Below are 27,765 nucleotides of genomic sequence, written 5' to 3'. Positions count from 1 at the left end.
CTAAATATTATTTGAAGCGTGACTAAACAGGCCAACACCTTTCTGTGCAGAGGATGTGTGCTAGCTAACGCTGTTTGATTTGGTCTTTCCTTTATAATATCTTATCGCCGAGCAAAGGTGGCACCCACACTGCATCCTCGCCTTTTGTCCTCTATACGTTTCTTTATCTATTTGCATTCTCTATCAATACAAGTTTCTGCAGGGACGTGGAACATGTTGAAGGGGCTGTGAAGCACAAGCTTATGTTTAAAACGGAGATTCCACAGTTTGCAAACACGAGCGTTGTGCAAAGTTAGCATCAATATTTGAACAAGAACTTCACATCAACACTGCCTTGATCTTATGTGCAGAGGCCTTGAAATGCCCCCCGTCAAGCAAAACTCTGACATTTTCAATGCAGCACTGGTCTCGGGGCATTTTTTTCTTTAAATTTAAGGCAAGAAAAGAAATGAACAAAATACAAATGTAACAAAGTTAAAACAACGCAGTGATCTGAATAGTGAAATCCCAAGGCACATTTTCATTCAAGGAGTCAAACTGGGACATGAAGACAAACCAACTGCTATCAGCAAGATCTGTGATGGACCTTTAACTCTACTTCTGATCCTTAACTCAAGTGACGGCTGGAAAACCATCCAAGGAAAAAAAAAAAGGCAGAAAGAAAGAGAGAAAGAGAGAAAAGCCTTCACCGGGAAGTTGTAATAGGAAATTGCTCTTGGCAACTATTTGTTCAAGCACCAGATTTTTTTCGTCTTTATGCCAACCCAGTGAGCCCCCATTGGAAAACAGGGCAGGTCCCCCTAATGAGTAATCTATTTCAAAGCAGTCGTGTCTGGGCATGACAGTTTACTGAGAGGCTTGAAGAACTGGTAATTACCAGTGTTACGGGGCAATTAATGCATATTACACTGCGGCACTCATGGCGGTGACTGTCAGCTCCCCAATAAAAATGAGCACTCTTCAGCTAAAGGGTGACATTAATTGGGCCCTTAATGACTATGCAGAGGAACCAAGCCAAATAGGAACAAAACAGGGGACTCGCTCTGACACTAGCAGAGGGCTGGAAATTGGACTAAAAATGAGATTAATTGCTGTTTAGAAGGAAAAAAAAAAGGGGGGGGGGGGAATGTGGTGAGGGGAATGGGGAGAAAGAGGTTGGGAATTATAGGGTGCAAAGAGCAAGAACCGTTCATACAGATGACAATTCAATTAATTATTTTATATTGTATTTTCTATACCTTAAGAAGTGCAGACAGGCCTCAGGCCCATTTCAAGGGTTTTGTCTTGATATGGTGCTTATTGCATAAAGAGCTATATAAAAAAAACCTAAAAGGCAGCTTCAGATTCCATATGCTCTCGATTTAATGAACATTATCTAAAAATTTCATTCAACCATGTGCACATAACACAAAGGGGGAGTAAACATAGCAGTCAGGATGTAAATGGGGGAAAAAATAAAAAAACTCTTAAGAAGTAAATATTAAGCATTTCTGGGTTACACACTTTCCTATGAAATATAAGACTTTTAGTATGTCCTTTCACTTAAAAACAGTCTTAAAACCTTCAGCAGAGCTTTCATGAAAAATAAATCAAGTAAATCTACCAAATTGCAGGCCTTCCACCCACAGAAATGTTGGTTAAAAAGAGATCAAGGATATGGGGAAGACACGAAGTAATTCTGATTAATGTTGCTAAAGCTAGGCACGTACTGAGCACCACCTGAATATGCAAGCCCCAAATCATGAAAATATCAGCATGCAAAACATGCCGTCATTTGCATACATTTTGGATTTTGGATTTCCGTGCTATTTAAATATGCAGTTAGAAATAGTCCAGCACTGCCTCTTGCGCTGTCACGCTGCACACTCACACTGTCATTGGTCCTGATAGAACTCCTTGCTTCAAAGGGAGCTTTGCAATGGAGAAGAGAATGAGCAAATATTTGAATTGCAAAAACACATCATCTTCCAAGGGGAGAAAATTCAAGACAACTTTTTAGAGTTAAAGACACCCCCAACCCCCAGCAAGCTAACCCTCTGCATACGGCACAAAAAAAGTCAACATATTCATAGTGTAAGCACACTCCTCACTAATTTACCATATCCAAATTTGCGTAATGGGATATGACATATTTTAGAGGGGATTGCGGGGAAAAAAAAAAACTTTAATTTGAGGAGAGAACCATAAAATGTTTAAGCTGCTCCTGTATTTAACCGAAATCCACCATATAAATCCAGGTTCTCAGACAACCTGACATGGGTTTGATTACAGACTGAAGTGTAATTAGCCACTTCAGTTATCCCGTAGAAGGTTGGAGTGAGCAGCACCACCATCCTTGCTAGATATTTTAGCATAACTAAAGAGACCTTTACATTCTACGGGAATACCTTTCCTCTCAGGATTCAGCACAGCCAGTTTATAGCCATTTACACGCAAGCACTCCAGGAGAATCTCAGTCGCCTTCCAACTTTTGCAAAAGTTAGAGAGAAAGTGCAATAAATAATCTTCGTGACCAATCAATAATATGACTCAGAGCATATTTGAAAGTATGAGTTCCTCACTTGGTTGCCAGAATAAATAGAACATTTAAGCCAAAAGTTACAAGTCTAGAAATGAAGGCCATGAACAACATTAACGGTACTAAATACCCATCACCAGACATCTAAAAAAACACCCCTGCACAGGGGAAAACACTCATCTCCTCTGTTTATGATTGCAAATGTATATACCACAGGCTGAGAACTACCTTGAATTTTAAATGAGGGAAAATTTAATAGTTTTACACACATACTAAGAAAACAGAATACAAGGGGAATTTCTGTAAGTATGCCTCTATAAGTAAGGCTATCAGATTGCTGCTGGAGAAAAAAATGTGTCTACTTTTTTTTTTGTAATGTCTGCTTTAAACATAAGACGAATGATTGTGGATTCAGATTTCATACGATAATAAGAGGTTTGAATTAGATTTACAATATTAGCTATGTTTTAAATAGCAGTTTGAACCAGTAGTCACTGTTGCAAAATGCTACATTTTTGTGATCTCTTAACACGCACTTAGCTTTAGCCACCCAAGTCCAACCCTCCTGTGGCCTCTACCTCTTGTGAGCTACAAACCTATGCGTAGACAACTTGGAGACAAGTTTGAACAGAAATCAAACCTGAATGACGGATAGCTTTACTACACAATGACCTCTGTCACTAAGTTCTTGCCCTAAATCAATGCTGGCGATAAGAGCCCTGCGCCAGTGCTCACCTTGGTATGTTCAGCAGCAGGCCTTATCTATGGCAGGAGGAAGTATGAGTAATAACTAAAGACAAGCTACGACAAAACCACTAACCCCACCTTGTCAAACATAATTTACAATGTATATCCCTTTACCTCCTCACCCCCCACCCCCTACCTCCCACTGCTGTTAAAGAGTAATTATGGGAACCAAAGAGATTTGGGACTGAGTTTGGATGATTAGCCCATTATAGTATGCTGGGAGAGGTTTGAGTACAAGTCAGAGCAGGGCTCATATTTTCACAAGAAAAGTGAAAAAGTCAGGCTGCTGTAACTTTTGCTGTTCTGTTGTACACTCATGGTTTCATTCACAAAAATATGAATAACACTCTTATATGTCAGCAGTGCCAGATCCATGGAAAGTGGCCAAACTCTGGTGATGTACACAGTGAGAGGCTAAAGGTTAAAGTTGAAAGAAAGGCTGACAAGAAGTCGACTTTATGAAGATTATAGCACTACAAACTCTGAGACCTTTCAATAGTTTTTCATTTGACTGTGTCTGATGAAGTATGTGTGTGAGACAGAGAAAGACACATAGAGCCAGGCAGGAGAGCGAGCATGCTTCCAGGCAGTTGCATCAAAATGGAGCCAGAGACCAAATATGACATCAAACATTGCAATTAACTGACCCCTTTCTCTTAGAGTCACAGTTTGAAAAGCCGTGCCTTTAAAACCCTGATTAAAATATGTTTGCGCTCTCATTCAAAATGACATTTGACAAGGTTAGTAATATTTCAACTAACTGTAAAAACATTCTTGCAGACGTAATCCTTTTTTCCATCACTTTGCAGAGGCGCAGGTAACCTCCGAGTGAGTTTCCCATGAACTCAGTGCTAAAATTTGAAAACAAAACGGCTGGGGGAAGGAAAAAAAAAGTTCAAAAGTTTCACTCGAGTGTGTTTTGTTTCACCCGGGCAGCTGAAGCTAAATGTTTTCTGATCATTATTCAGAGCATTTATCCCCTTTCTAATTCAAACCACAATGAGAATTTAAAACGCAGCCAGGGTTTTTTCACTTTATTCCCTCCGACCACGAACTCCATCCTTAGCAGGGACCCAAGGGGGTGAAGACTGTCAGCATGTCTGAGAATAGAGTTCCTCAAACCGTTAAACCCCCTCATCACCAAATTAGGAGGTGTATTCTGGAGCTTAATGGTATGTCCAATGGAAAGTTGAATAAAAAGTTATGCAAGATGTAATTTAACGGTGCATGACAGTATATATTTAAATATAAACTGTATATGAAATATTTTTTACATGGGTTTAGGAGTACCAACTTTGGTTTGGAATCAACTTTGAGTCCAAGTTTTAAAAAAAGGAACGCAGTCAGAAAACTTAAGTAAACAAAAAGAAAACAGCGTCTGAGACAGTCATTGGTTCTGACAAAACAAGTGGGAGATAAGCAATGAAAAAAATGGGAAGAGATCAGAAATGGTCAAGCCAAAACTCTGTCTGAAGTTAACAGTTTTCAAATCCATTCCAATCGCAGGAGAAGAGAATGTGAAGTGTCGGGCTGGACAGTGAGCCAGCAGAGGCTTTGCTGCAGCTGCGCTCAAATGGAAGTGGCACTTTCTATCAGAGGCCTTTCACCAGACAGCTCTATTCTGCCCGTTCACTTTTAACCTCACAGACACATAACAAAAAGATACGAGTGGTCATTTAAGACGTGCGCACTCGTCATTGAAGAGACAGATTCGGGGTTTAACATTGGGATAGACTCATGGTGCGAATGTGCCAACTGATAGAGATATCACTCAAAATGAGAAATAGATTTCTTTGACATCTCTATGGCGGCCATTCAAAGGGGGTGGGGTCAAAGCCTCAAACTCTGTTAAGAGTTTAGATTTCACTTGTTCAGAAATATATGCCCCTGTTAACTTGCATCAGTCTAGAGGAAAAGGATTGCGTGCCATCTGTTTCGGCTTATGGTGAAAAATCACATCAACAAATGTTACAGGATTTTTTGTTCCAAAATCACATATAGACCTCCTCACAACGAAGTTTATTTCAAAACAGTCATAAAAAAACAAATACAGAACAGAAATACTGATACCATCAAAGATGTGGTGAAAAATATATAAGCAGAAATTTTCTTGTGTTCATTTTATTCTACACAGTTTTCATAAGAGCCAGCAGCCAGACGCATTTTTTTCTTCCAATCGTTTATAGACCTGACAGAGTTTGTGCAGACAAATCTGCTGACCTGATAGATCCTGTACATTAACCCCAAGAATTGATGAGCGAAAGCAGAAGGTCAGCACTTGGACACAGGCTCCTCATGTGTCTTTGATTACACACTCCCACTAAAGGATAGGCAGGCAGAGATGTTTAAGCTATCAGGCAATCAGACCGCCGAGAGACGTGAAACTCAAACCAGAGACAGGAGAAGGAAAGGGCTGCCTGGGAACAAAGATGGGGGAAGAGGGTTCTGACGAAGCTCTTTAACAAATGCCAGGCCAGTGAGGGGAAAAACTCAAATGTGCTTATATCTCTTTCAGTGTTTCTGGCAACAATGCAAAGAAGTGAATTAATACTGAAATATAAAACATTGTTCTCAAAAATAAATATCTCTTCATATGGTATTTAAACTAAATTACTTTTGGTACATCAGTCACAATGACTGCTACTGGATACAATCGGATATAGGATTTAAATATGAGAACAAGCAATTCAAATGTACTTTTGAATAGAAATTAGGTCATATGACAAATGATAAAAAATAGAAATCTCTTCTTAACTGCAGTTGAGAATGCTTAGAGTACATTTAAAATAGCATGGCTGCTTTTGAAGTCATTTAGAGGCCAACTGGTGTTTTTTTTTTTAAATATAATTTATTTTATTCTTTAAAATCCTTTCTGTTACTTGCTGCATTATCAGAGAAGAGTTTGTGAGATATAACAAAAACAGGAAGAACTTTGCCTCCTGGTTTAGAATATCAAAAGCTTTTTATAGGTATAAATCACCAAGAGCCTTTTGTCAGGATCTTTTTAACTTTCATACACACACAGATGAATGTGAGCCAGGAAAGCACTTAAAACTGCAGTACACACATGCACATGTATTGCAAGTGTACGGTTTTGTGTGTGTGTGTGTGTGTGTGTGTGTGTGTGTGTGTGTGTGTGTGTGTGTGTGTGTGTTTCTTCACTGTATATGATCAGAATTCTGCTGGTAATATTAGTTACAGAAATCCAGTCATTACTTGTTTGATTAAGCGAGAAAAAAAGATACAAAGCTAAAAGCGTGGAAGCTAAATAAGAGGCTGAAGTCAGTGTGGAGGGGAAAAGGAAACAAGAATGAGCGGGAAAAAACAACAACAATAAAAAACAAGGTTATGTGAGGGACAGTGTGTCTATAAAAAGAAGCCTACTGTCTAGGTTATCTATAAGGAACCACTTATCACAAGCGACCAGCTTCACACAGTGACTGATGGGCCTCTACAGACCACGAGTACCAGCACATTATCTGGTACACACAGTGCTGCTCTTTAAACACAAAAGGCAGAAATATGAAGCATTGTTTCCTTGGTTGTCATTTGTTAAAAAATAATTCTTTTATTTTTGGACTGGAATAAAAAAAAAAAGTGTTTACCGTTTCCGTGCCAGCAAATACACAAAGACAATGCTGACCAACATAAATTAATGCTAAATTAGCCTAATTGAACCATTAATTTCTCGCCATGACCGATTTATAGCAGAACTCGCAGGTCTTTAAATGAAAAAACTAGATCAATATAACAGATACTACTCACACGTACTCGCATTATCTCTAGAACTTATCTAGATAGAAGTGAAGATATTTAGCACCTGTGAGTGTGCAGGCCTTTGTGTGATGCATATAAAGCATCATGTAGTGTGTGACAAATCTATTTGTCCCGCTGTCAAGAAAATATTACTGCAGGTTTAACATCACATTGAGGGTAATGTAGATTTGAATGTCCTTTAGAGGTCAGACAGCCATTAAAATTCTCCTGTTAGACTGACTTTTACAAAAAGCCTTTCGATTCCTTGCCCACTAGTCTCTCTGTGCTTTTGACAAATGCTGCTGGCTTCTTCCTGGATTGAAACCCAGAAGGTCAATGTAGAGGAAAAAAGAAGGAGAAGAAGGCGGCGAGACTGAGAAAATGAGGGGGGGAGGAGTGAGTCTTTTTAAGTGTGATGACATACATCGTGAAAGCTGACAAAAAAAATGTACGTTCATCTTCAAAAAGTTCCATACCAAAACAGGAATTCATGGAGCAGACATGCTTGCACCTCATTTTACTTCAGGCTTTCCTCTCCATCTCACAGTGTCACAGGCAAGCAGCAAGACAGGAGGAGGGGTATATATCGCTGGGGTGCCGCTTTCTGTCCTGCTCTTCGTTTATACACACAGCGCGATGTCAAAGCTGCTCTCACATTCAATGGTAAATGACAAATTTGGATAATGCACACATACAACCCTACCAACATAAATAGGAGACATGGGGCTTAACCAGAGCTAAATCCTGAGGCTGCCAGAGACCTGAGAGTGCGGATTACACCCCAGACGTCTTAAACAATGCACCCAAATGTGCATCCTTAAAAGTATGAAATCCTTGAAGCATCACGGCCGACTTGTCATTTACCATTAATATTCCAAGAGGGCTAGCATTGCACTTCTGTGGGCTGACGTTCCCCAAAACAAACACTTGCGAAGCCCTAAAGGAACCACCACTGTGGATGGCTATTTTTCTTGCTGTGGAATATTCTACGTGAGGATGTCATAACAAAGGAAACAATAAAAGAGGCCACGTTCCTGCACTGCATGGGGCATCCATAACTATAAATAGCAGGAAGGCTATGCGGAGACAGTTATGCTTTATCAGAAACACCCCCCCCCCCACAAAACAACTAGAATTTTCTATTGATATTAAGTGCCCAAAACTACACAACAGAAGAAAAACTGTAAGCCAGAAAAAAAAAGCTCTTTCTTAAACATCACAAGAGAATAGATTAATTGAGAAACTAAAAGACTGCTGGCTGGTGCTATAATGAATCTATTCAAATATTGTTTCTGTCACTTTAGTGACTATCAGCTATTCATTAAAGGCTAATATTGCCATGGATACTTTTTTATTTATTTATTTTTCACCCCCTTTCTTTGTCTTGCACATTTATGACAAGAACCTGAGGTAAGGTATGGCAGGGCACAGGTCTTGGAGGTGTCACACTGTCACCCCAGAAGCGCCAGTACCTGTCCTCAGGGATGGCCTTGTAATGTCCAGCCTCATTGAATCAGTGGCAGCCACGGCCTTTGGGCTCCCTCGCTCAGGTGACATCCCCTATCTGCTCTTCCTTTGTGATGTCCTAGATGCTGAGGCCTTTAATACTCTTATGCCACTGCATTAACTGGGACTATACGAGAAAACATGTGCAGAAGCACACAAGGTCAAAACATTATTTCTAAATATGAGCAGCTTCAGTCATATATAAACAGTTATTTAAGTGAACACAAACTACATTTATGGATCCAAATATCTAGAAGAAGGCCTTACATATTTTAAAGCTAAAAGTACCAGCTGATGAATTCAATAGGGCATATCAAACACCCACTGTAACATTACACTCTACTCCACTAATTAGGCATTCCTGTTATCAAGGCTTTAGAAAGTTCAACAAAAATGATGGACATGTCCATTAAAAATGGATGGCAATGTTCAATATCATGAATCGAGAAATTAATTTGATGTCGCAAATGGATTGACATTCTGAGACTAACAGGCTTAATGCGCAATTTCATCTGTAAAACCTACAGCATGCAGCCCTTGATATAACTAGAAAAAGTTCACAAAGAACTGGAGATTTCTAATTGTGGTCGTGTCAACTAATATAAAACATCACAAAAATCTTAGGTATGTCTATTTATGAGGTAATGTGTCAGCAAGCAGATTATTGATGTTATAGGAACGGTCTGGTGAGACTTTGGAATTATGACTTTCTCATTAGTTTTACCATTTCCTCCATCACAAAAGTGTAACAAAGGACGCACATAAGCAGATAAGAATGGAGATCAATGAGTGCTTTTGGTGCATGAGAATTTTATGCTACTAATTATGTGGGGACATAAATTATCAGCATTACAACAAGGCCTTCAAAATTACTGAAACAAAGGAGCCAGATGAAACATAATGCGTGTGTGTGCATTCAAGTCTCACTAAATTTGCAAGTGGTCAAGCCAGATGATGTATAATAGCAAACCCAAAAGTCTTAACCCCCATTTCATATGAGGGAGAAATGAGGCATACTGTCCCATTATTTTGCTATAAATCATTTTTTGTGGACGTCTGACAGCTTTTTATCAGATCTAACCTTTTCAAGCCTCCATTAAGAGTGCTAACATTTTCAACTCTGACACATTTGCAGTTTACGAATCGCACAGCTGATTTACTTTGGGAGGAGGGGAGCTGGCGTCCACGCTCATTGTCACACAGGCTTTTCATTGTGTTCGGCTGGGTGGAATAGGGAAAGGGAACGAAGGGAAAGAGCTGAAAAGTGATGAATGAGCTCTGAATTACACTCGTTTATACCCACATTTACATGTTTAATCTACTAAAACACGATAAAAAAGTTATTTTCTTGGTTGCTGCATTTTCTGATTTACCTGATTGATTATTTTTGGTACACAAATGCTGCAATAAAGGCAATTAGCTACCTCAATGAACCTAAAAAGTCTGGCGGGTTAACAATAAGCATGCAATAAGGTTTCTGAGCCTGGATATATTGTAGTTTTGACAGTTTTCTGCTCTCCTGATAATAAGGACCAGTCATTAAACTTTAGCTCCATCAAGTATAAAAACTTATTTAGTTTTTTTTGTCCTTCATTCTAAAAAAGTAGCCTTTACAAGTGGTTTAATAAGCAACTATAATCTTTTTTTTTTTTAATTATCCAATTATGTCAACTATTATTCAGTCAAATGGTAAAAACCCAAATCTCTATTGCTACATAACTTAGGCAAATGTTTCAACAATATTTGAGTGCAAAAATAATCAAGAAGTCAGCAAATAATAATTATCTCCATGGTCTCTGGATTAAAGTATGAGATCACCTAGACAGACAAATGCATGAGCAGAATTTGAATTGCTGCTTGCAGAGTTATGGAAGGAACTTTGCCAAGCGTAATTGATATAAGTACACCATAATCAACTAGGGGCAGTTAAGGTGCTACCACATAAGAGTCCATATTTCATTACATGCTGTGTTTAACCTTATCCACTTCTCCTAAAACACACAAGAGGCTCATTATGTGTTTAATATTCACCAGCAGGTGAATAATTTTTATGCAACTCTGATAGTTGCGCGAGATGGATCACTCAATTATCTGAACATCCGTCAGAGCAGAGGGCTCACTGGCTCTGGAACGCCACCAGCTAAGATTGATGGCTGGAAGACACCAATAGCTGCTGTTTCACCATCTCATCCAGGCACTGGGCCTGAACACGCTGTCTGATTCTGCAGAAGACTGTCTTTTTCTCTCCATTTTTTTCTGTCCTCTCCCTTTTTTTCTTGGGAGCATTGTAGGTGAAGCGTCATTACCCCTCACTCCACTGAAGAGGGGTTCATTATGGGGTTACTGTGTTGGCAAGACTATTGTTTGGATGATAAATGCAGTTGGTGAGGGCTTTGGAGGGAAAATTAGTTATGTTTTTTCTATCCGTCTACAAAAACACATCCTTACTCTGTAATGCTTGAGGGCAAGTGAAGAACAATTAACACAGTTCTGGGTAACCCAGCTCAGTTAAAGCAAAGAAGGAATTCATGAAAAATAAGCAAATCACTGGAAATGTCAATCAGAGGCAATGAAGTAATTACAAACACTGGTGTGCCCTTCTTAGGGTGGTCAAAAAGGAAACTGAACAGTTTAGACTTTGAAATCGGACTGAGCAATGAAGGAATGGACAAATATTTCAAACATCAACCTGTTGGTTGATGTTTAAAACTGAGACCAACTAACGAGAGATGAAGTGAAAAGTGAAGTAGACACTATCTAGCCCAAAGCGAATGAGTTCTTAAACCAAAAACACGAGACATTATATCATGTATATGGAGTAGGGACTTACAGATAAAGATTTAAACAGCCCACACCTATGGCTAAATTCAACCTTCTTTTGGATCTCAACAAAACACCTAATTCTGTACATGCTGCAGTACTAACACACGGTCAACATCACACATCCAGACCGACTAACAGAGGACTGTTATAACATTGTCTTTGTTGTTGCCACTGCTTAAACAAAAGTCTCCAAGACCGCATTTGACATGTTAACAGAATCAGAGGAAGAAAAAAAAAAAAAACAGCCTTGCCTTCAGCTGGTAATGATACCGTTCTCTTTTCACCTGCTGCTCTTAACAGGTTATAGTTTTGTGTCATTGCGTTTCCAAACACAAACATGAACATCAGGGACTACACTTGTACTTCAAATGATCATGCGTATGGTCTAACAGAAAGATTAGGGCACATTTTGAAATGTCAGTTGTAAATGTCAAATAAAATTTACAGGGGTGCTGAAAAAGGTGGGGTCTGACATTTTTTCTTTCTCTTTTTTTGACACAGAATGTTTGTCTGACTGGCTGCTGGTTGACGTGATAGGATCTACTTTGTCAGTACCTTAATATACTTGGACAAGGCTAGCCTTGTGAATATAAATGAAAGACACATATGAGCAAATATATAAGGCTCAGACTAACACAAACTATCCAACCAAGCTGCAAGTATTCCAGAAAGATCAGCATTTGGCTGCAACACTGATCAGATAGCATTTCACAGTGTCGATGAGCTCAGGTGGTAGAGCAGATCAGCTACTAACCGGAAGTTTGGTGGTTCAATCCCAGGCTTCTCCAGTCTGCATGCCAAATATCCTTGGGCAAGATACTAACCCAATGTTGCTCTCCGATGCATCCATCGGAGTGCGAATGTGTATGAATGTTAGATAGTAAGCACTTAACAAGCTTGTGTGAATGGGCGTGATTGGGTCAATGAATTAGTAGTATAAAGCTTTGAGTCACTCAGAGTAGAAAAGCGCTATATAAGAACCAGTCCAGTCCAATGCAACACTTTAAAAACCTCTTGAATCAAAGCTGAAAGCCTGGACTTTAGTCACATCTTGACTGTTTGATTTAAAATCCAGTGTGGTGGTGTTCACAGGTAAGATTACAAAAACTGTGTCCTTGTCCAAATACTTTTAGACCTAATTCTATGAATACATCAAATCTCAAACTAATCTCATTATATCACATACTGCACACATTCTAATAAAACATACAGACATGAGAGAAACCTCCAACTGGTCATGGCAGATGGTTGCCCATCCCAAGCCTGGTTTAAGTTTGTTTGTATTAAAAGGGAGTTTTTCCTTCTCACTGTCACCAAGTGCTTGCTCAAAGGGGGCAGTTTACTTGTTGGGGTTTCTCTCTATTATTGTAGAGTCTTTACCTTACAATATAAAGCACCTTAAGGTGACCGTTGTTGAGTACTTTGTTACTCTGTGTTTTGAAAAGTGCCATACAAATAAAGTTATCATAATTCACTGAACACAGCATCAATGACGAGAACCTGCACCACCATGTCAGCTAACCATTAGTGGAGGATCAGGGCTATAGTGTGATATGGGAACCTGGTGTCAGCCAAGGCTAAGATGTGGACTCCACTTGTTTGTGTCCACTCTATTCAGGTTTCAAATTAAATATTAAATAGGTCAGTATGTTCTACAGGTTATCACTTCTAAGATTCATTGAAAAATGTATTTGCGCACATATACCTCTGTCCCGCCACCGTCAGGACCTGCTCCTGTCCAAAAGTTCTCATGCTACAGAGGCCAGGCATTAGTCACCCATTTCCTTGCTTCCCTTCCAACACAATGTGTTTATTCAACAAAACAATCAAGCTCACAGGCAGACCATTCAGGCTCTAAAGGTCTCAGAGAACATGAGTGAATGTGGAAGTAGTGTAATGTGCAGCTGTAGCATGTGGAATCCTGTGGTTAAAGTGGCCTTTGCCAGAGAGGAAGTGGTAAGCATTGGCGGACAGAGATAGGAGTTCTTTATACAACTGAGAATACCTGATCATAGTTTCTAGTGAAAAAGGAGAAGTTATAAAGAATATGAAAACTGATAAAATAACATTGGCAAATTTTTGATGGCCAATAAAGTAAACAAAACAGATAAAAAAAAGAGAGGGCTCACCTGTTCCAATAGCTCCAGAATTGTTCATTGAGATAGGTTTGATGGCTTTGATCATCTCCAAAAGAGGCTTTGCTCTCAATCCAGTGTACAATGTGTCCTTCCACAGCTTTTCATAAATAACAAAACACAGCAAATCTAAGAAAACTAGTTAGACGAGGTCATTTGTTTTGTTTGTTTCTTCAGTCATATACAAAAAAATCCCAAAACTTTTTGACAATAGAGATGCCTAAGGTTGAAGTGAGGTTACATTCATAATGTAAATACTAACCAACTGGAACCTCCAGGATGATATCAGGTGTTTTGTCGTAGCCCATAGTTCTCAGGTGGTTTTCATCTATTGAAAATAAAAGTTTAGAAATGTTATGCTTGCTGTTTTGCAGTAACCTTCTATATGAACAATCAGTCACAGGCTGCTGATCTAACTGCTTTCACAAAGATGCTGGCAACAAACCGCTCAGCGTGAGCAAAGCAGAAAAACAGCAGTAGAGCACAGCCAGTGTAGTTAAACCATTATCTACATCTGCCACGTATTTGCTGTCACTGCACAAAATACTCTAAACTCCAGTTACAGTATTGCTCTCTTTGGCAGTGCTTTATAAAATATACAGAAAGGAGACAAGGCTGGCATTATAGTCTCTGCAAGCCTGACCCTTGCCTGCACAAGCTGTAGCCATTGTCCTTGACTTCTGGCGTGCTCTAGCCATTATCCCTCCAACACCTGATTTCTCCATTAAATCTCACTGACCAGGTCATTCAGTTCCAAAGGCCTGCCTCTTTGTCTTCAGCCAAGCTCAACTAATGGGGCATGGAAGAGAATTGTGGCTAGATGGAGGGTGGCGGTTAGTGCTGGTGAGGAGGTAGCATCAGCCACGGATGAAGAAAGAGAGCAGAGAGAGGTCACCGAGGCTACCAGAGGACTGTGGTAGATATCCAGGCATCCAAGATGTTGTAATGTCGGTGTAGAAATGTGTTTGTGTGTATAAGGATGGGAACCTCTGTACACACCCACTGGGCTGTTGACATTCTCATGTGGCTCTGATCGCCTTTTTTAGATCAGCTTTGATTAAAATTAATGGTCCATTCCTGCTGTTGGGTAGCTTATTTCCAATCCATTTATCAGATGGGGTGAGGCTGCTTCAGTGGCCCTCGTGCCCCTCGAACTCTGACAGCTTTAGAACAGTCTTCTGTACAGCCCTGAAGAAAGGTCAGCACTCCATGTCCAAATAAATGATACGGCCGTAATGACAGTGGGAATGATTCTTATTCTTCATCACTCATCTGACCTAGTAAATGATGATGGGATGGGGTGATATGAGGATGGGGGGATTCTATAGTTCCATACCTGAACATTCCATCTTCATTTAATTTGATCTGAATATGGCAATAGCATCAGAAAAATAGATGATATTCAGAGAACAATCTGTTTGATTTTCTGTAAACATCAAATCCCCCAAAACAGCTTTACGCAGAGAGAAATATAAATAAATAAAAAATATTTGCAGTCAAGAATGTCCATATGGTTCCAATATGACTTATGAGTTGTTTTCATTTTCATGTTAAAATGTAATGAGAAGGTCAAAGGATGGCTTACCCAGAAAGGAAAGGTTCTTCTCCTTCAGTTTTTCCCGGAGCAGCACTTCATGCTCATGGCCTATGGCGCTGAGAATCGAGTCAAGGATTCCAACAATACTACGATACATTTGACTTTTAAATTTAAATTCTCTGGAAACCAGAAAATTCAGTGCTCGACTACATGCACATGTTTACCATCAGTTACAGTTAAGAATCTGCTCTTCTCCATTATTGATTTACTATGCAAAGCAAAAGCCATTTCTCCTCATGCTAACATACAGTAAAGCATAATCAGAGTTCGGGTCAAGTTAAATCTGCTTTCACAACAAATCTCTGAAGTGCATTATCTAAATAAGAAAGAAAAAACAAATGCCAATTTGACAAAATGCATAAAGTGCATAGATGAGATACTCTGCCTAGTACTTTATAATATTTGAAGAAAAAATACTTTTAGAATAAATGCCATATTGTATTAAGGATGTGCAAAGCTAGAAGGCACATAAAAGGAAATATGCAATGATGATGGTTTTATTTTTGAAAGAGAAAAAGAAGCTCTTATAGAAATATATTACCCTCTAAAAACTAAAACAACCAAAATGGTTTCTAATTACATAAATATATATATATATTTATACATACTGTAACTAGTAGCCACGCAACTGATTCAATGTGTGGATGACTTCTTTGAAAGAACATAGCAGTGCGGTGGTTATAATGAACTCTCTGTGGCAGAGTAACTGATTTTAAGTTGACACTGAGAGGACTGCCACAGAATGTTAAAAAAGGGGGGGATGTGGAAGGAGGGTATAGGGACAAGGTTGACTGGCTATGAACAGAACAACACAGCCCCACCACGGGCAAGAAAGCCTGGACAGACACAATAACATACGGACGTGCACGTGTACACCGACTCAAATAATTCTCCTCCCCTTGAAAATAGCTGATCTGCTACCCAGCTGGTTGCCCCTAAAAAAGCCCGAGCTCCATTCTGCCCCTACAGCCAAGGTCCTACTAGACGAGTAGGGGGTGTGTGTAGGTGGGGAAAGTGTGTGGGAAGAATAGTAATGAGGTGGACAAATTAATTATAAATGAATAATAAATCATTACCTTAAGTTAGACAAATGTAGTAAAAACTTTCTGTAGTGCACATCTGAATAAAATGATCAGAAGTAAATAGTAATGAATTAAAATGCATTTAAAAATATGTATGTAACAGTATTAGCTCTTTTTCCTGTTCCAAAAAGCTTTTGAATTATATTTCTTTTCTTGTATCATAGAACATTGGGTCTGATTCACAGCATGCACATAGAGATGCATTTAGATCAGCCTATCCTCTCCTCCTCTTCCCTCCATCGCCTTCCAGCCCCTGTATGGATGATACTGGGATGGCAGGCAGGATGAAACACTTCCTCTGTGAAGCAGAACTTTTATGTCAGGTGAAGCCAGACACATCTCATCCCCTTCAATAGCTCCTCGTCAATTTCAGGCTTAAAATTTTATGGGATAGGATACTGTTTGATGCAGTCTACCAGCGGTCCATAACAGCAGTCATTTATTGTGCACTGAAAAGAGGGGGAAGAAATATTATGGCGTGCCAAAAGGGTGGGTGGGTGTAAGGGAGGTGAGGGAAGCCCATACACTGCTGGAAAAAAAAAGGAGAAAACACAGGAGATGCTGGCAGACTGGCAGGCATGACCGCCGGCTCTCACGTGACCTCATCAGCAAACATGAGCCGCTGATGCCGTCTGTCAGCCAGGTGTAGAGTACCATTTTTTTTTGAAAACTCACTGTGCACAAGCAATTTTCGATTTGTTAAGTAGAGACACAGCAAATGCCTTAAAATAATAACATTTCATATAATTAAATAGAATTATCTCTCTCAGGCAATTAAACAGTTCTCTGGAAAATGTTAATTAAGTACAAAACTTAAAACCCTTACTTGGTAGACATTACTGGCCAAAATTTGGTCTGGAATTAAAGATGGCTCCTTCAGCATGCTGTTGAGGACTGATTTAGATGCTGAGAATAAGACAGCAAAAGAAGAGAGGGAGACAGACAGAAAAAGGAAAAAAATAATGACCACATAATTTTATTCAAGAAAATGTCTAACTGCTGGATTTAACCAAGCAAAACAGTTAGTGTTATAAACAAAACCAGCCCGGACAGCCTCTAACCCACCAACCTGTGTACAGTATTTCTGCACTAGCCTATTAGATGGTTGCTTGGTGTCTGTACAGATTTTCTATAGATAAATGTTTCAGTCCAAAGCACAGGCGCTTCATGTAGTTTATCTATGTTATGAACGCTGACTATTCTGCATCTCTCATCCCTATTCTTGCTCTACTAACATTATAAATCAGAAAGGGAGGCCTGCGAATCGACTCGCTGTTACTGCAACAGCAAAAAATTCCTTAAATCATTTCTTAAAAAAGATTTGGATTAAATGGATTGTATCACCGTGTGACGAAATGGTTGAGGCACACCATTTTAGTGATATATATGTACACATGCGCCTGACAGATTTGGCGCATTAGAGACAATACATGGAATGTTTCTATTCACATTTCAGGCATGGATGGTGCCTATACCAACATCGCAGAAGTTCTCAAGCGCATCTAGGAAACTGCACACAGTATATAACGGTTATAGACACGATGGCTTATTTAAAAATTAATACAATTTTGAAAAAAAAAGTTACAAAAAAATGTAATAAATCAATTGATAGCCATCTGGATCATTAGGCCTCTGTTAGATAAATTTCACCCACAGAAAGGCGGGCTGTTCTTTTCTATGCTCTCATCCCCTACACACTTAGGGAAACTACCACAAACAAGATAGCCATTGCTATGATCCCTCATCTACCTTATGATGAAATAAAAAGTAGAGGAGGTGGAAGAAGAACAAAAGCGCCTCCTCCTTTCTTCGTCTCTATCTTTTCCTGCATAGGCTTTTTTTTCTTGTTTTGTGCAACCTGCTTTCTGTTTTAGTCTCTCCCAGCCAGCTACAGTGCTCCCCCAGCCCAGCCCATCCCATAACCCCACACTCCCTCTTAGAGCTGCAAGGCACAGGGCAGTGCTTTATTTCTCTGCTCATTTTTCTCAGAGATTGGTACCTTCACACGCAGATCCATACCATGCTCCTGTGCAATGCGGGTGGTGGTGAAGAAAGAGGGTTATATTTTCCCCTTGAGTTAGGACACCTCATGACAAATGATAATGGATAATCAATAAAGTGGGAAATATGAGGCAGCAAACTTTATGAAGCCAGGAGACATATTACTCCCCAACAACACTGGTTTCCCTTAACAAAGTCACTACTCGACTGTGCCTAATAATCTGAAGGAAAATCAAAGGACCCGCAACCACATCAGCAATATTGGCAACTTATTCCACTTTAATGGCATTTTGATTGATTTTTTCCCTCTTCCTAATGGTCTTTTTATAGATTTGACGCTGTTTCTGCAAAACAGTAGTGTGTAATAAACCTCCCTGAAGGCAAACGTTAGCCATTAAAGCTCTTGTCTTACTAGCACTCATAATTGGAGGTTGACCACCACCACATTTTGGTCTCTCACATAACACACACTTTCAGGACTAGAATTCTCCCTGTCTCTCAAGCTCTTTGATATTTTTTTGTCGACGGCCATAATAAGTGCCAGGATCTCTTTCGTCTGCGCTTTTTGAGGGATGGGGTTAAAAATAGCCATAAAGAGGTGACCTTGGCGCTGACATTGTGGAATTTCAGCCAAGCATTGACCTGATGAAAATGGAAGGCCAGGCTGCTAATAAATCAGGATGCTTTTAAAATGAGTTTACCCTAATGCTCATTCATCACGGGCTGTAATGCCATTTGCAGGCCCAGGATTCGCTGCTGTGCACAAACACAGCAGTAAATAACAACAGGGCCCTTGCATCCTTCGCATCGTTGCAGCCTCCAACATCAGCATACATTTATTAAAGACGCCCCCGCCTTGCGCGGCAGCACACCTCTAGAACACCCTGAGCTCCTTTCTGCTATATGCAAACATACACACACAGAAACAAAAACACACAAGCAATGCTCTTTAAATACACACGCTCAAAGCACATACAGAGGCACACATAAAAATGCGTGCAGAAAAATAAAAAGCACAATCTGTAGAACACTAGACACGGAGAACAAAGCCCTGCAGCACAACTTTGCACCTTGTAAACATTCACCAAATTTACTGTAATTGTCCCATGCTGGTATAAATTCTGACTAAGGCACCATATCACACCGTCAACATCTGAACAAAAGGAACAGAGAAGAGGGGAATAATAGATGTGAAACGCTACACCTCCATAGGGATTTGCTAAAGAAAACAACCAGTGTAAACAAATCACAGGCCTGTTTTCATATGCAACTCCAAAACAAGATAAACTATATAAGGCAAGGTAACGGCAACAGAACCTTGGCATGTTTTCTCATTGCTTACTTTCTTTCATTTGTAACTACTGGGACTCCTCTTTTCTCCACTAGGGTGAAAAAGTCATTATCGCAAACACAAAAAAACAGAGAGAAACCTCATTAAATAGCAACATTTGTTGAGGGAGGACTGTAATAAACAATAACGGATGACGATTGTTATTACCCCTGACACTGATGAGCTCCTTTGTAAGTTTGTTTATTAATTAAAAAACCCACTATTTTCCACGGGTGGGGGTGGGCAGTTACCCATTTCCTCTATATGCCCACACCCCCGCACACTCCCCATGCGCAAGCCATTGAGCTGTGGAGGGGCACTCGTTCATCAAACTTCATGGAGCAAGGGAGAGACAGGTCCTGATAATGTGCACCGCTAAAGCTGATTTTCCATGATGAATCTCGGAGCATATAAATTGGCTAATATCTGAAAACATTTACAGATACTAGAGGAATTGACTACTTGTGGGACATGATGGATGAGGCTCTCCAACACTGGCCGACAGCTCTGCAAATCTCTGCGGTTGCCTAAAGCCCTCATTTGATTTTCCAATTTACTCCTTTTAAATTTATCCCCCCGCACTGAGAAAAAAGAAAAAAAAACAGAAGATGGGAAAGAGAGAGAGTGGGAGATAGGGGGTGGGGGGTATGTGTTTCTTTTTAAACTATCTGTGGTGGTGTGTAGGTGCTAGTTGATGATATGAGGTGGTATCTCCTGTGCAAGAGGAACTCGGTCCCTGAAGAGGTTACTGGGGCAGAACTGATCTGCTTCCACCTGATTCCTTCTGATAGCGGTGAGATGAGACTCCACATTTCTCTGTGTATGTGTGCGTGTGTGTGTAGTAATAGTAGATCTGGGGAGGCACTGCTATGGAGAAAGGCTTCCCAGGTCAGGCCATTAGACTGTGGCAGAGGCTGACTGGAGCTTCTCTGCTGAAAAGGAGTAATTAGTATACATGTCAAGTGAAGTACCACGGTGCTGCTTACCTCCCTCGCAACCGCCCCCTTGCATACACACATGCACACACTAACACTCATGCTGTCTTTGCCTCCTTACTCCCTCCCGTCTTGCTAATGAAGTGCCCTTGCTCTCATTATTTGGAAAAAAAAGGCTTCATATACACACCCCATCTCTGCACATTGGAGAGGTGTAACAGAGAAGAGAGGAGCACTTGAACACAAGAGGGAAGGGACCATAACAGTCATAGCGACCACGTTGAAAATTTGCTCCGATAAGACCCAGTACGATATTCAGTTATCAACACGTTTTATCTGAGAAACATTAAAGTTATTATAAATCCTGTCAAGTAACCAAAGGATCATAGTAGACACTAAGATTCTCACAGTGTTAACATCAAACACGGGACATTTATAACCTTGCGTACAAGGCTTCTGTAAAGGAATGTGACAATAAATCTTAAAGGCGGTCGAATCACATAGTTACAAAACATGGAGTAGCAATCTAATCTGGAGCTGGGCCTTGGGAAAATGGAAAAGGTCAAATAGCTAGCAAAATTGCCTCCTCAAAAAGTATGTCTAAATCTAGAGGCACATCAACTCCTGTCAAAGGAGGAATAGAAAGAAAGATGAAGAGATAGCAGGAGGGGGAGAAGACAGAGCATTGGCTCCCCCAGTGTTTTTGCTGTGACTTTGAATCTACTACTAGATACGACCATCCTGTATCTAATGATACAGAATAGGAATGACAGTATAGCTCTCTGCAGTGTTATACTTTCATTTACAGAACTTTTCATTGGGCTGAGATGTGTTAGCTGTGCCTATAATAATGTTTTCATGAGATCTGTCCCTACCACTCCTGTTAATGCAAACCTTTTAAAATGCACAATTGTTAGTTCAGCTCTAGTAATTGTCGTTATTGGGATTCACTGCAATTCCATCCATCCACACATTCATTTATCTTCTTCTGCTTATTCAATTCAGGGTTGCGATGGGACTGGAGCCTATCCCAGGTATCAGGGCGTGAAATGAGGCACACCCTAGACAGGTTGACAGTCAATCGTAGGGCTAACTCAGCGACAGATGACCATTCATGCTCATATTCTCATGTATACCCGATTTACAATCACCAGTTACTCTAAGATGCACATCTTTGGATTGTAAGAGGAAGCTGGAGTACATGAGAGGACCCATGCACTGGCAGGCATGACCCCTTGTGACCTCACAAGAAGGTCCTCGACTTGAATCCATCAGCCAGCGAGGGATTCTCTGTGTGGAGCTGGCACATTCATGCTCACTGAAATTCAGTGAAATTATTATCTTCATTTTTTTTTTCAATCACTTATTTGAAATATTTGAAAATGTATAAATATTTACAAAAAATGTAATCATTTAAAAATGTATTCCTCAAGATTACTGAATATTTAAAAACAATACAATTTTGCTTTATTATCATTATGTATACTTTCATAAAATGAAATATAGTATCCAGTATATTTATATAAACAACACAGACATAGATTTAACCAATAAAAAGACTTATAATAACCACTTGACTTAAAAAAAGTTTTTTTTTAAATTTATTAATAGTTTCATAAAACTTTTCTATCATATTCACAACCCTGACACATAAGCTGGATACAAGTCTGGAAAGAAAAACAAAGAAAGTACTACCCTGCAAGGAATTCTGGTGTATATACTAAAGCTGTGTCATTTGGGTGAACAAGTGACCCTCCCTATTGCCCAGCTTCAAAAGACAAGAAGCAAAGACCATTATGGATGTTGATATTGCATTCAATACATAATAAAACTGCTTTGACTGTATTGATTCATGTACAAGCATCACCAGATAGTCTTTCACTTTGCTTGACTGAAACACTCTCCAATATTTCTGCTTCAAGGAAGGGGGATGGAGTTTGCTGGTGCTGTTGTCATGTTGAGGTGTGGCAGTGTGGGTAGCTAGTGGGAAGGACGATGTGGGATTGGTGGGGGATAGGGGGTTGCAACAAGCAAGCAAAAAGCAAACCAAAAAAAACCCCACACACTAGGAAGGTACAAAAACAATTTAAAACTCTGTATTGATCCGGCACTAGTGATTGTACATATATTCCATAGTCCCAAAGGCCCCATTCATGTGTCTCTTAAATGCAAGGGGAAAGAGAAGAGGAATAAAAAATAAAAAAAAAACAACGACAATGGTAGGCAAAGGCAAGCCACTCACCCTGTTGGAGGTAATGTCCCTTATTTAGAAGTCTATTGATCTTTGCAGTGAGCCTGCCTGCCCTTCCTCTAGAGTCTGACTAAAACACCCAAATACACACAAGCACACTGGAGATCTGTCCGAGGCTGGAGGGAGGATGAAAGATATGCCTGCCAATAGCACTGAACCAACCTGTTAGCTAATTGTCAGGAAAGACAATTATCCTTGCATCGTTTCTTTGTGGAAACAAATTACTGCACTATATATATATATATATATATATATATATATATATATATATATAATCTATTTCACTAGATAATATATTATGCAAATATTTACAACATGCATTGCATGTGAAATTATTCTTTGAAGGAGCATGATATTATTTGCTAGCATCCAAAAAAGTGAGATGCTGTACGCCTGTAACTCTGCTCAAAATTAAACAAGGATTTTCTAGAACATTTCATCTGGTACAAATCTATTCTGAGCAATAATAAAACATTTTTTCACTGTATGGAGATGGACAGATGCAGTGTGCCATTATCTGAGACATAGTGCTTGTGGATGAATGCCCTGTTCTACAAGCAGCTCAGACTAGTATTTTGACAGGCAGCGGATAACGGTGGGTCCAAAGCAATCACATCTTTGACTTTGACAAATGGCTGTGCTGTGGCGAAGTTGAAAATAACACACATCCACTTTAATCTCTTTCTTGATTAAATTGGAAGCACGTCTTTTTGACATCATGTGATTCGCTCTCAAAGTAGTGACTACTGCACAGACAGAAAGTCCTCGGGATAGACCCACTAAAATAATATGCATATGTGTGATACTGGAAGTTCCAGAGTGTGGGGATGGGAGGGGAGAGGAGGGGGAGTTGTTTATTTTTTGTTATAAATTAACAATGTGACTAAAACTGGTAAAACGCAGGAATTTTGGACAAATACAGGAGAAAGACACTAACCAGACTACACATGGGCAACAATTCCCACAATTTCTGGAAAAGATCTTTGACACATTCAACAACAATATTTGTGTCTGTAATTTTGTTCTCCCACAGTGTGTCCATCAGCACTACCTAGAAATGGTTTGCTTTTTCTGCCACAGTCTTCCCTCAACTCAATTTCCTCTGCAGACCCCAGCAGGCAGCGAGGAAGAGAAGGGAATGAGAGAAGAGGAGAATGCTAGCGATAGATGGATGCATTGGGGGATGAAGGAGGCTGAGGGAAGAAATCAGGGGTGTTATAAATAACACTGATGAGGTGAGCTACCATTGATCCACACTGCAGTTGAGAGGTGGGTGGTCCTCCTAGTACTTAATTGCCAGTCATGTGCCCTGGGATGCAGCTACTACTAAATGTGGTCTATCTCTCATTAGGGTTTGACAGGCTGAAAATACAGCAGCTAGACTGGAATTGGGACTCAAACAGAAAGGGATTAAAAAGACAAAGTGCTACAATTAAGACTGATGGGGAGAATGATAGAAAGGACAGAGTGAGAAATGGAAAAGTGTTACTCACGCATTCCACCATCCTGGCCCTGAAGAAACCTGTCCAGGATGATACGAGCCATCAGCGCAGGAGACAGATCCACCTTTACACAGATTTAAAAAAAAAAAAAAACATAAAAGGAAAGAAAAAAATCAACAGAAAAGACAAGCAGCTTAAATAAAAACAGACTTTACTGTCAATGAGGAATTAATATTCACTTAAAAGATGGTGGAATTTATATTCCTCTCTGAAGAATTGCTTGAGAAAAAAAATCCCATATATCCAGCTGGAAGTGCAAACATATTTTAAAGAGCCTAAGACTTACGACATTGAAATTGCACAGCCAGTTTACCTTTGGCTGATGTCACATAGATAATAATGATCGTAATGGCTCTAAATTATATTATTGCGTTTCAAAACCTTGACCTTACTTTTGACAATCCGCGTGCAAATTGGTCTTTGAAAGCATTGCTTTGCATCAACCTTTCCCACAGGAACAAGAGATCGCTTATTACACAGCCAAGCTACCTGGCTGAATTGCCTTTCCTTCTGTCAAACAGACAACCTGAGTCTCTCATCTTGAAAGAAAAAGCAGCACATACTGTGCCCAGGCAAGAGACAATGGAGAGCTTTAATCATAGAATGATCACCAAGGCAAAACTATAGGAACCAATAGGACACACCTGAGGGATGGTGGGAATGTAGTCCTTAATAGGAAGGAAAGAACCTATGGCAGCAGCACTCTTTGAACACAAACACACCTTAGAGGTGAGCAGTGTTTATGGTCGAGTGCAAGGAGAAAAGTTGACAGGTAAGAGAGCACGAACGACTGATGGTGAATGTGTCTCTCTGATCAGTGCAATACATTCCTACATACTAAAATTGTTGTTATTATTACAATGTTTTATTAACATATTAAAAAAATACAACAGTTATTATAAAGAACAGCATGACAAAAAATATATATGGGTGCATTAGCATAAGATATATTTTTCCAAGGTCTACATTTGGCCAATGCTCAAACAATATACGGCGAATAAAAGAAGATGCATTAAGTCATTCACTACTAAAATTCACAGCTTACTCAGTATAGAGGGAATTAAAACATTGCTTGAAGACTTTGCCATTCCTAGCCAGCTCATTACGAAACAACATTCTTCCAGCCAAAGATCATTTTTCCTCTTGTTAGCATAATTGGGGACCAAAAGTGAATTTGCCCTCAGCTTGCAGTGAGAATGGAGTGTTTCATCTTTTCTGTGATGCTTCCTTGTAACGCTGGGAGCAGAGATGCTTCTGTCTAAACAATGTCTTTTTACCCACAGTAGTATTTGTTAACATCTCCATAATATTGCACTAAGAAGGCAGCTAGTAAAAAAAAAAAAAAAAAAAAAGCTTAACATGTCTATAATAATTAAGGGGTGAGCAAAGAGTTTACATCTTCATTAAGACCTCTGATAGTACTGACTCTGACTTAGCATTTGTAACCTGCAGTTACAGTAGCTTTCTTTCTTCTCTCTAATTCTTCTAATTTCCCCTCACTTTCTTTTCTCCCTTCCCTCCTTTCTCTCTGTGCTTCCTGGCCGGCTCACAACTCAAACCATCGAACCCTGAATAACCAGAGAAAATCAGATTCTTGGTAACCTGCATCAGAGCTGACACATGAAAAATGGCAACATTACCAATGCAGGCTCAGCCTGAATAAAGACTACCTGATTAGTTGAGGTACATGCATCTCCCTAATTTTCATATTAATCATGAGTCCATCTTCATTCCCTGGTCATAACACATACCTTCATGAGTTTAACATGTGACTAAGAATCACAGAGCCTAAAAAGAATTCGTTTTTATTAAAACTCTGGTTTTATCAAACTGTAAACCAAAATGGGTCGCACAGTGCAGCACAACTGCACCTGTTCTAATGCCATATTCAAGTAATATTTGCATAAAATTCCCATAAAGATAGAAACAGTGAATGTTGAGTCCATCTCTGTTTCATGAGCTTCTTCTAAGGGCAAAAAAATATCTATGAATAGTTTTCATCACTGTTAATCATTTTCCTCTGTTGGAGATATATTGTCTCATAAAGACATGAAACTACATCAATTAGCAGTCTGGGAGACCATGAGTGCTTGGTTTAAATGTTAAGTAGCATATTAAGATGACAGTTAAATGGTTCATAGACAGTTATCTCTTAGCTGAATTGGATCCTTTCAAGAAAAAAAAAAAAATCAAGCGTCAATTAAACGGAGAATGAATAATGGCAGTTGGCTTTGAGGTACCACTGATGCATGTGAACTACTGTGATTTTAGATTAAGAGACCCTCGAATTTCATTGCCTAGTGCACGCGCCAATCAAAATTCAAATGCAAATTTAAATGTTTAAAAAGGTTATCGGGCCTTTTCTCTTCCTTTATAATCTGTAAGACGAAAAATGTCGTGAACTTACAAAAAATGAATGCAAAGATTTTCATTCATTCAGTAAGAAGTAATGTAACCATCTAAGATGTAGTGTATTGAGACTATAGTATAGTTGGATTTATATTTTGGAACACTTAACAAGAGTTTGGCATTACCCTAAAAATAGCAAACATTTACTAACTAGGTTTAAAATATAATAAATATAAGTGATCACTTAAATTCTGAAAGAAACAGGTTTCTTACAGCATGAATTTCCAACCTACCTGAGTTTTGTACCACTGAATGACATGGATTTAAGCTGCACATAAACAATTGCTGCTACATCAACAAGACTACAAATTCTTCACTGAACTCGCAAAGAAAATAACAGATCAAATAATAAAGAGAGGAATTAACTAATGACCCCAGTCTCACCTGTCCGCAGTTTGTATCAACTCTGCCTCAACTGCAATTTGGAAAATTACATAATAAAACAGAAAAAGTATTTTCACATCTGCTTAATGGAGCCGAGCGCTAATTACATTAAATAATTGATAATTGAGCCAACCATTTTACCAATTTTGATAATGACTAACAGACAAGGAAGAAAATCAAAAACTGCAGCCAACTGCTATCTATCCATTTATAGAAAAAATAAAGGATAAACTCAGATGTGTTTTTCATTGGCAAGTAAAAAGACAGAAAAAAAAAAGTTATGCCATTACCTCATTGGCCAATTCAAGCAGGACAGGAGCAGTAGGCTGTGCCTTGGCTTCACTCAGATACCTTCATTATAACAAAGAATAACAAGAGTAGTGAAAAAAAAAACATGACCCACAAAGGCAGACAGAAGGGTAGAAGGGGGCTAGATCGGGCTAGCCAAGACATGCTAATGTCCCAGATGACTTTGCCCTGGGTGGCATATGGCAGGCTCCGTGTGGTTAAAACAGCACTGCTTGAAGGGCTTCAAATTTCCAAGAAGCCAGACAAGCATATGATAGTTAGTTAACCCCTGCCGCCCAAAAAGCCTTTTTTCCCTCGCCAGCTAAACCTGCAACACACTTCAGATCTTACCCAGATCATCTCAGAGGTTTGTTGTTGTAAGTAGATTAGAAGTGCATTATCCAGCTTTATTTTCTCCAGAACAGTGGCCTAATAAGCTAGATAAAGGCTAATTGCAATATGCAAAGAGGCTTTTCCCAATACAGTCTGTTTTCAGTTCTT

General features: G+C 39.4%; 1 protein-coding gene across 6 annotated transcripts in view; it reads right to left on the bottom strand.

Moving 5' to 3' along the window:
• Window positions 1-27,765, bottom strand: part of cdin1 (CDAN1 interacting nuclease 1) — a 50,792-nt gene that overhangs the window by 11,122 nt on the left and 11,905 nt on the right. For all 6 annotated transcript variants that reach the window (XM_026151979.2, XM_080294207.1, XM_080294209.1 and 3 more), the window contains 7 exons: window positions 27,267-27,327; window positions 24,175-24,247; window positions 16,991-17,070; window positions 16,564-16,613; window positions 15,071-15,138; window positions 13,748-13,813; window positions 13,480-13,585 (listed from right to left, as the gene is read on the bottom strand). In XM_026151979.2, coding sequence (XP_026007764.1) covers window positions 13,480-13,585; window positions 13,748-13,813; window positions 15,071-15,138; window positions 16,564-16,613; window positions 16,991-17,070; window positions 24,175-24,247; window positions 27,267-27,327 — 504 coding nt within the window. The remainder of the gene's footprint in view (window positions 1-13,479; window positions 13,586-13,747; window positions 13,814-15,070; window positions 15,139-16,563; window positions 16,614-16,990; window positions 17,071-24,174; window positions 24,248-27,266; window positions 27,328-27,765) is intronic.

Source organism: Astatotilapia calliptera, chromosome 19 (assembly GCF_964374335.1).
Source record: "Astatotilapia calliptera chromosome 19, fAstCal68.1, whole genome shotgun sequence".
Lineage (NCBI taxonomy): Eukaryota > Metazoa > Chordata > Actinopteri > Cichliformes > Cichlidae > Astatotilapia > Astatotilapia calliptera.
This window is presented reverse-complemented; position numbering and strand designations above follow the sequence as displayed.